The following is a 9898-nucleotide window of genomic DNA, read 5'->3' on the forward strand; positions in this document are numbered from 1 at the left end:
TGATTAGTGGATTGCTTTCATTCTAAGAAGGAAGAAATCACCTTAACGGATGGACTGGATTAGCTTGAGGGATTTATCAAGTGAACCAGGATAAAATCATTTGTGTGCTTTCCTTTAACTCTTATCTTAGCACTTTTATCTTTGGTGGTTGAAGAGATTTATTTAAATCTCAAGTGGGTCGAGTTTTAGTTTTAAAACGCTATTCAAACCCCCCATTTCTATCGTTTTTCATACCTTCAAGCACAAGGGATGCTACACGTATATCACAAAAGAATAATGTATAGTATTATATTTGTTACTTGTAATTTAATTCTATGGTATAATTACTTGCTAAGAATATGGAATCAATTAATTCATTTAAATACCAATTAGTGGTTGAATGCGTGGTTTATTCAAGTGATATATGTTCTTTGACTTCCCTCAAGTAAGGTTTCGGATCTAAGTCTTGTGGATAAGAAGAATTTCTACTGGTAGAGTTAGTTCCAATGTGGTGGATATTTAATTTGATGAATGAATTTCTGGTTTAACAATATGTATACTCTATTGAGACAATCCTATTAGACCTGGGTGTGAGAAATTCCATGAGTCTTCTCAATGGTAGTCTTTTAAGGATCGAACTTTCAACTATAGATGTCTAAACATTTATTGTAACCATTGTGGTCGATGTCGAGTATGGGGCTGAGCCATGTGAGAAGTCTAACCACTAGAAGGGAAACTTGTGTGGAAAGAAAATAATTGAGCCCATAGATATACATAGTGAGGAAAGAGTGGTTGGTTTTGAAGAGTCATTTGACCGTCCAATATCATTTTTCTCAATACTAACTATTTTTTCCTTATTCTTTACTATTTTCAGCAAGTTGACTCATCTATTTTTAGGAACTTCTCCACTAATTTTTTGCGAGCAAGTTCTTATTACTATAAGAGTGATTTCAAGCAAAGAGGTGAATAGTAATAACAATGAAATTTATATTTAATTTTTTTATTCATTTCGTTAAAAAATGTTTTTATTCATTAGTTAAGTCTAAATATCATAATTATTGGCTTCAAAATTTACCATTGACAATATTTTGTGTCTCAAAATACAAAACCTTTATAGTTGTTTTTGGCTTCAATGAAGGATGAAAGTTGTTGAGCTGGACAAATTTTCTCAAGGCCTGGTGTTGAAGAGAATAGAAGCTTTTCCCTTCACTTCATGGTTTGGTCACAGAATTGGTCTAAGTCATGTTATGATCATGGAGGTTCCTGTGTTTTATGTTCAGGATAAGGACTCTAAAGAATAATGGAATTCGCAAACGGGTTGTTTTTACTCTTCATTTTATGTGCTTTTATTTAGACTCTCTACTTCAAGTTTGTTTTTTCCAAAAAAAAAACAATAAAAGTTATTTTGTTATAATATAATGTTAATTACAATTAAGAAAACATTTTAAGAAAATTACAATTAAGAAAAATAATCCGTCAAAAAAAAGACTTTTAACATAATTTTACTATACTAATTAAATCTATGTTTTAAATTTAATAAAATTACGTTGTTTCAGAACTTATTTTCTTTAGTTAACCAATAAATCATTCAATCAAACCCAAAATTGCGACACCTCAAAGGGCACTCTTGATTGTGTTTTGTATCTTACAGAACTTATTTTCTTTAGTTAACCAACAAATCATTCAATCAAACCCAAAATTGCAACACCTTAAAGCTCCCATCTATTTTCGAAAAAAGAAAAATTAGTTGATTCTATGCAGTGATATATTTTGAAAGCTAGATTAGTTTTTAATAATGATTTTTCAACACGTTTTCTGTTCGTTTCTTGATCATCACATTTTGATCGATGGCTACTTTATGCTAGAGTATTCATTTTTTTAAAGAAACTATAGAGTCCATCTAATGACATCTAGAAGCAATATCCAGGAAATTACACAAGATACTAATGCCTCTACTGCTTAATTTGTGTGTTTTCTAACCATTACTTTGCTTTATAAGAGCTACTGCTAATGCCACTCAGCTTAGGTGTTCTGATTTTGAACTCAACAGGTTGAGACTATGTGCAAGGAGAGCTGGCTGCATGAGATTGCGAAGGAGGTTAACTTTGTGCTAGAGAATGAGGAGTGGAAGAACACGATGAAGCAATGGTTCGTTTGCATGGATGATGAGGTTCAGGGATGGAAGAGCCATATCAACGAAACCACCTGCAGATGCGAGGTATTAGTCCCTTTGGAAGCATAATTTGGTTGCCTTTGACGCCTCCTTTTTAAGAGGTATTAGTCTCCCTAAATCTTTGGTGTGTTACATGGTTTTTTAATTCTGTAATCACTTTTGACTCATGGTTTTATGATTTGCAGCAGAAAGATTTATGTTGGCTTGGGCCCTGCTTCAAGGCGCCTCCATAGATCTTTAGTTCATTTACTCTTTTGTTTCTCCTCTATTTACTCTTGAAAAACTCAAACAATTTACTATTCCCTTTGAACATATTAACTCAATATGCAGTTTTTGTCGAGAAATTTCACCAATCAAGTGCATGTTTTTCCACGTGGAATTTTTAATTAGAAAATTTTATTTTTTAATTCCAACTCATTTATTTAAGCAGAAAAAAAACCTAATAAAATCTCTAATCTAATTAATCTCTAACCTTGGTGTAATTTATTTTTCTGATGTACCCAAAAAAAACTTCAAACTCAAAAAGTGAAAAATGACAATGCGTTTCATCCAGAATTTTTTATTTTTATTAATATCAAATCTCTATCGTCAAATAACATATCAAATGGATAAATAATATTATTTATATTTCGGTGCATTAGCAAAAAAAAATCTTATTAATGTAAACTTTTTACCATTGGTGTAAGTTGAGTCTTGAGGCATAAATTGAAAATAATAACATTATTATAAAATAATTATAATAACAATTTAAAAAACTTACAATTGTATATGTATCTTTAATATTTTCATATTAAAATTTAAAATTATAATAATAAAGATAACAATTAAAATGAGTGAAATACGTAACTTATTTAATCCATTTAAAATGTTCCTCCGTGCATCGCACGGGTATAATCCTAGTATCATACCTATCACTTCAACTGTCCAAGACCGACCGCCACTGTCCAAGCCTCAATAAAACTTGTAATAGTGTATAAAGAATACACAATACAACCACCAAGGAGTCATTAACCAAATAAAGTCCACATCCATTTTCATAATAAAGCAAAGATCAATAAAATACATAAACAATCAAAGTACCAAGAGTACATAATTCATAATAAAATTTTAGAGAGAGCTCAAAATTTGAAGCGGCGACGACGACTTGCAGCGGTGATGTCTCATCTTCTCCTAGAGTTCGCAGGTGAATGAGAATGTTGGATTGAAATAAGAAATCTTATATTTCTCTCAGTCTTTGTTGAAAGCTTTTCGTGAAAACCCAAAATTACCCCATTTAAATTGGGGATTTAGGGAAAAAATCATTTTCTTTGTGAATCGAGCAAACTCTTACCAAGTCAGCAAGAGTTTGCTCGATTCTTGGAATTTTAGAGTTTACTTGCGAGTTGAGTTGTTTTGGGACCTAGAAACGTAGAATCGTAAGATTCTAAGAGTACTTGAGAGTTTGACAACCTTGATTGCAGGTGTCGAGCGACTTGTTTGTTTCCTTTGGTTGAATTTTATCGTCATTTTTCGACTTTTATGGAGATCTCTCTGGAGGAGCTGTCGCTTGGGAGTTTTACTAGGTTTTTAACACGCTCTTGTGCGTGTGGGTTCTTGAGAGGTTTTGTTATATGAGCTGAGTTTTATTGTTTACTATACTCATACTGAGAGAAGTTGTTTCTCAGCATTTCCTATCTATATATATATTTAACTTTTTTAAAAAAATGTTTGTGTAAAGTTTTATAGAAGTATCTTTTACTTTACTTTAGAAAAAGAAGAAAGCACGTACACTAGTATACTACAAACTAGGTATATAACAAAACTACAAGGATTTATATAATACACATACTCATAAGAAAAGAGGGCAAACAACTTACTATATGTATGATAGTACACAAACTAAAACAAACTTGCAATCAACCAGAACATACGACTTTATCATCTAAGTTTTTCACTTAGATAGCATCATCATTCATCATTATTATTGATCGCTACATGACCAACAGCTTTATTTATGTATATGAGGGGTAACAGAACCCTAGCATGGCATGCATGCATACACTTAGAAAGTAACTACTAATAAGGTGGAACACCAGCAGGGATATTATTATTGTTATGATTGTTATTGCCGTGTGCAGGAGCTTGCATGCTTGTTGGGAATGTGAATGGGCGCCAAGGCGTGAGGAATGGGACTGGCATTGGTATCCTTGGAAGATTATAACGTGGGAATGGCAATGGAATGGGAAGTGGAAGGGGAATGGTAAATGGAGGTAACTGCTTCTTATCTAGTTTCTTATTATTGCTTGGATCTGCAGCAGCTGTTTCAGCAACAACAACATTCACTCCTTTCTCACGAGCAGTGCTCATGGTAACAACATTGTTCATCATCACCACAACCAAACTGAACACGAACACAAGATTCATGGTCACTGTGTGAGATCCTCGAAAAGCCATTTGGAATATTAAGTGAGAAAAGTGACAGAAATTAGTGATGAATCGGTTGTGGGAATGTTGAGGCATATATAGAGGGAAAAGAAGAGTGTGGAAACGAATCACTAGAAATGTAAGGAAGAAACTCTTGCATGTTCTTCAAGGGTAATTTAAATGTCAATCCTCAGAAATATAGAAATTACACTTAGGAATTTACTCCATCTTGAATTAATCATATCAAAATATTGAATAGGCGGCAAGTAAAATCTCGTAGAGGTTGTCCATTCAACTTCAAGTAAATATCGGATAAAATCACTATATTGTACATCCCCCTACTATACAATGCAGGAGCCCTTCAAAAGAACCCATTGCATACGTGTCTGCACCGCGCCCCTTCTCAAGTCCCTTTGTCCACGTGTCAGTGCTACGGAGATTCACTATTTTTGGTCCTTTATATTGGTCCTTTATATACCATTCCCACTTGCTTTGATTTACAAGTATCCCGCTCAAATTGAAATTGGAATTTCAACTCAATCATCAATATTATGTCTGACTCACTGAGATACATGAGGCATGGTACAGGTGCTAAGTTTGTCCCCTAATAACTCACCTTTAATTGTTCTGCTTAAAAAATTCCTTATTCCCATCATCCATGTTCCACATACCTCTCTATAAATACACTTGCTTCCACATATCAGTTCTCCACCAACCATCTGTTTTCCAATTAACAACTTAGTTGCTATCATGGCTTCTCAATTCGATGATGTGATTAATCTTCGACCTGGGAAGGAGACATGGAGGATGCTGGTCAAGATCATACGCATCTGGTATAGCCAGGGCTATACTAATTCCAAATTACCATTATCTCTGGAAATGGTTGTAATGGATGCCAAGGTAATTTAGCTTTGACATATTTTTTTTGGCTTTGACATTTTTTTTTTGAAAGAAAAGTAATTCGTTTCATTTCTATGTAAAGAAGATACCCTCCACACATGTGTCCAAGTCCATCTGTAATGTTTGGCAGTACAGAGATTATTGCACCGTTACTTGGCACAAGGCAAAAAAGAATTTGCAACTATATATTGGTTGCCCATATACAAAATTGAAAAAAGCAACATGAACTGAAGCACCATAATAATATCTTTTGTGTTTAACCATAATTACTGAATCTATTTGGCAGGGGGATAAAATACATGTCATCATTAGGAAGACAATCATGTATAAATTTGAGACGACTCTTATTGACGGAAACGTCTATAGCATGTCCTATTTTGAGGTTGCTGACAATACTGGGTTGTTCAAACCAACTAAACACCCCTACAAAGTTAATTTCCAGTTTAACACTGAAGTCCGCCCAATGAACCAAAATCCCATTTCTGTTGATCCTTATTCGTTCGTCCCTCTTGCTGACGTGATGTCTACCGCTTATGATACAAATTTTTTAATTGGTAAGAGTAATACAATTAATTTCCCAAAAATTTTAGGACATATCGGGTTAAATAATTTATATTAATAAGTGCTTTGTTTCATTATCTTAGACGTCATTGGAATCCTCACTGTTGTTGGAACTGAGAGGGTGATTGAAAGTCATGGAAAGAAAACAAAGATGAATGTCATTGAAATTGACTCTTATGGGTATTTTTGACTTAATCACACATACTTTAAATATCTATTTAACACACTAATTATAATTTAAAAAGTAAAACCACTTACCATATATGTAGGGTCAAGATGGAGTGTGCCTTATTTGGACCCTATGTCGAAGATCTCAATCTGTTCCTTAATGGTGGTGAAATGGTGAACGTAGTTATTCTTCTCCAATTTGTCAAAGTCAAGACATGGCAAGGGAATTTGTCTTTGCAAAATGTGCATGGGGCTACAAAAATGTTGTTTAACCCCGCAGTCGACATAGCTGTGGCTGTCATGGAAAGGTATACTCATTAAATCCGGATTTTTTTACTATGGGTAACAATATTGTGACATAATTTTTTTTCATTGTGTTATTAGGTTTTCAGCAAGTAATGATACAGGATTGCAATCTCTAAGTCAGCTTCAAGATTCAAGCAAGGTTGTAGATGAAGAGGACTTCTTAATCTTAACCCCTCGAAAGACCATTGCGCAAGTCCATGACATGAAGGAGGTATCATTCTTTAATTTGTGAGGGATTATTGTTCGAAAATCATATCGTTGAATCTTTACATTTACCCTGCAGAATTCGGTGTGCATTGTATATGCCACTATCAGCTATGTAGAAGAGGGTATGGACTGGTGGTACACTGCATGTAAATGCAATAAAAAAGTTTATCCAGATGAAAAGATGTATTTCTGTGAGGTCTGCAACCGCCACGTTGTCCACGTTATCCCAAGGTGATAGATTGTAATATCGTCCATTCCTTTGATATGGATTATTTCCATTAAGGTTAGACCAAACGACTTTCAACTTCACTAAGAATGTTGTGTACACTGAGGTTTTTGATAATATATGAGCAGGATAGTATTGTAGTCCATTGGACGTATCTTTCAATTATTTAATTTGAAATCTCCCACATGGTTGACTTTGTTTTGAACTAATATCCTACAAAAGTAGTTATGATTTTATCCATACCATTAATTCTTCACTGCATGCATGAATCACGCATGCTGCATCTGACACTCTTGCTCCCTTTTTTCTTTTTCTAGCAAAATAATTGTACATGTCTTTTGAGCAAAAGTTCTCCTTTTTGTCTATATGGTGTTGTTTAAGTTTTAAGTCAATATAAACACTAATTTTATTTTCGTATCCCATTAGTCTAATTTTTTTTTTGGACGGATCTAATGTAACACGTAAATCCAAGTAGCTATTTTTTTTTAATTTAATTGTGGTTTGAACGGCTAAATAGGGAAATAGTGGAATTTGGTTAATTGATATATTTTTATGCCCATCTAATGGATACAGTATTGTGTAATGGGAATCATAAGAATGATAGAATGGAGAATGAGAAAATAAAGCTAAAAGAGGACAGTTTAGACATGTAATATGAATTAGTTTAGAAAAGGTCTTTAAATGCAACCTACTGGTTAGACATTCATTACTTACATTCTTACTAAATATCAACTCAATAATAGGACTATGCTGTAAAAGTCCACAGTTGTGAGTCTATATATACCCTCCATACCCCCTACATCCCACACTTTGGCTGGATTGCCCTCCCATTTCCTAAACAATGGACCACATTCTGTCGGCGAATTTTGAAGCGTATGAGTCTGCATTTGCTGTTGTCAGTCGTCCTTACGAGGTTTGTTTGATCATCTAATGTTCATATCCATATCATATATATCACCAACTTATTAAATATTCAAAAATATTTTAAGTTGCAGATGACTGCTTCTGTGGCAGAATTTTTCGCAACAAGGTTTGATGTTGAACTTAGTAACAGGTGGTTGTTATTTGACCCTGTTGGTAATAGGCATTCTGTCCAATTTATTAAGTGTCCTGTTAAGCCACAAATTTCAACTGGGTGGTTTGAAATCCGTCATTTTTATGGATTGGAGGGGGTGAGATGGTGTATTTTGAGATATAAAGGAGGGTCTATGTTCGATCTATTTGTTTACGGTAGAAATTCACAAGAGATAGACTACCACAGAGGGCCTCGATCCAAACACTTAGAGTATCCCCCTATGTTAGAGCCCATTGTAACAAATGTGCCAGAATGGAGATTTTATCCATGTTATTTCACAGTGCAACTTACGGAAAGCCAGTCAAAAGGAAGCCAGTTGGTAATGTTTTAAATTGTAGGTTCCATTCTTAAAGTCATATAATTATTTTTAATATCTAATATCTATCCTTGGTTTCATATGCAGAATGTTCCTAAGCACATTGCTTACTACCTTCGTAACTCTGATGTTTTCCACTGGATTCTAAGAGGGCCATCTGGCATTCAAGTGTTATGTAGCATACTTGCACCAGAACGATTCAACTACGCTAAGATCGGTAGAGGTTGGAAACTCTTCTGTGAACTGCATTCTATACATACTGGACAAGTGGTATCTCTTCTTTTTTCAACCGAAGATATCAAACTGGTGGATGTTATTATCCACCCATATCAAGTGTAACAGCATTTGCCTTTATTTCGTTGCCACTTATGTATGATGTATCCATATATATGTATGGTAACAAGCTTCCATCTGATGTATAATCCATTAGGATTATTTTTTTTTATTGCAAACTTCCTGGTAACCAACGTATGCCTGCATATAATTGACTTATGCCTGCATATAATTGACTTAGGCATGTGCATTTGTTAACATGATGTTATTAAAGATTTAATTCAGGAGACAAAAAAACAAAATAAAAATTACCAGATATGAAACACCGTGCATAGCACGGGCCTATATACTAGTATTAAAATATTGCTAGGTCACCTAAATTTAATAGTAGAAATGGTGGTAAAATTGTATACATTTGATGATGAGTGTGCCGGTTATTTAATGGAGTATTGATTTGGGTGAGAAATTATGCTAGATACAATCTCAGATTTTGAAAATGGCAGAGTTTATCGGCCACGGTTGAAAACAGTGTCACCGTTTCATGTGTATTACTATTTACTACTGTACTGTTGTTATCAACCATTAAATTGATGTATTAAATCATAAATGATCTACGTATGTAGATTTTATATGTACTGTCCTGTACTATTGTTATCCACGTCCATTTCCTTGGAGAAATGGATGAAAATTGCTAGTTATTGTGCTGACTTCTACAGCTACAATGCTGGATGGTTGCAAATTCAATAGGTACGTTTGGCGTCTGTGTTCAGATACAGATTTGTTGTGGTTCTTTTTCATAGATTTGGTTTTCACATGTTGAGTTTTGTTTTGATTGTAATTGGGTATATCACTTACTCAAATATTGCAAACGTTGAAGTCAAAACAAACAGTTGGCATTCTGAATTTTTCACATGCAACACAATTTCTACACCCACACATACATATAGGGAGATCACCTAACACCATTGTATTACACTAGTAATTTTATACTATTTACTGGATAATTGGGTATCAAAATCCAAGGTTTGATTGAGAGCCACTATAAAACATATCATATTTATAAAAATTTATACTAATCAAAAGTCTTTTAGTATCTCACTAACATATGACAAGATTAGGACCATACAAACATGTATAAAACATGTATTAAAGAGCCTTAAAAGTTAAAACTATATTGATTGCATAATAAAATGATTAAAAATTATAAATTTTAAAAAAGAGACGGAAAAAATTACATGACATTTTTTATAGACCACAAATTTTATTTATAAAAATGTGAGTATAACATATACCCAAAGTAAAAAAAATTAA

At 33.7% G+C, this 9898-nt stretch overlaps 2 protein-coding genes across 2 annotated transcripts; both read left to right on the forward strand.

Moving 5' to 3' along the window:
• The first annotated feature begins 5221 nt into the window (after positions 1-5221).
• Positions 5222-6583, forward strand: LOC130725520 (uncharacterized). The gene is made up of 5 exons (XM_057576738.1): positions 5222-5455; positions 5742-6009; positions 6100-6196; positions 6286-6492; positions 6577-6583. The coding sequence occupies exons 1-5, from the start codon at positions 5306-5308 to the stop codon at positions 6581-6583; spliced, it is 729 nt and encodes a 242-aa protein (XP_057432721.1). The 5' UTR covers positions 5222-5305.
• Positions 6584-7200: 617 nt separating this feature from the next.
• Positions 7201-8785, forward strand: LOC130724133 (uncharacterized). The gene is made up of 3 exons (XM_057575306.1): positions 7201-7836; positions 7919-8317; positions 8402-8785. The coding sequence occupies exons 1-3, from the start codon at positions 7765-7767 to the stop codon at positions 8651-8653; spliced, it is 723 nt and encodes a 240-aa protein (XP_057431289.1). The 5' UTR covers positions 7201-7764; the 3' UTR covers positions 8654-8785.
• The last annotated feature ends 1113 nt before the right edge of the window (positions 8786-9898 follow it).

This window comes from Lotus japonicus, chromosome 6, assembly GCF_012489685.1.
Source record: "Lotus japonicus ecotype B-129 chromosome 6, LjGifu_v1.2".
NCBI lineage: Eukaryota > Viridiplantae > Streptophyta > Magnoliopsida > Fabales > Fabaceae > Lotus > Lotus japonicus.

Bases quoted from the DNA above. Each gene is read 5' to 3' on its own strand.
- LOC130725520 (XM_057576738.1), top strand. From the start codon at position 5,306: ATGGCTTCTCAATTCGATGATGTGATTAATCTTCGACCTGGGAAGGAG. The intron at 6,010-6,099 runs GTAAGAGTAATA...TCATTATCTTAG, and splicing joins TGATACAAATTTTTTAATTG to ACGTCATTGGAATCCTCACT. The intron at 6,197-6,285 runs GTATTTTTGACT...CCATATATGTAG, and splicing joins ATTGAAATTGACTCTTATGG to GGTCAAGATGGAGTGTGCCT.
- LOC130724133 (XM_057575306.1), top strand. From the start codon at position 7,765: ATGGACCACATTCTGTCGGCGAATTTTGAAGCGTATGAGTCTGCATTT. The intron at 7,837-7,918 runs GTTTGTTTGATC...TTTAAGTTGCAG, and splicing joins TTGTCAGTCGTCCTTACGAG to ATGACTGCTTCTGTGGCAGA. The intron at 8,318-8,401 runs GTAATGTTTTAA...TTTCATATGCAG, and splicing joins AGTCAAAAGGAAGCCAGTTG to AATGTTCCTAAGCACATTGC.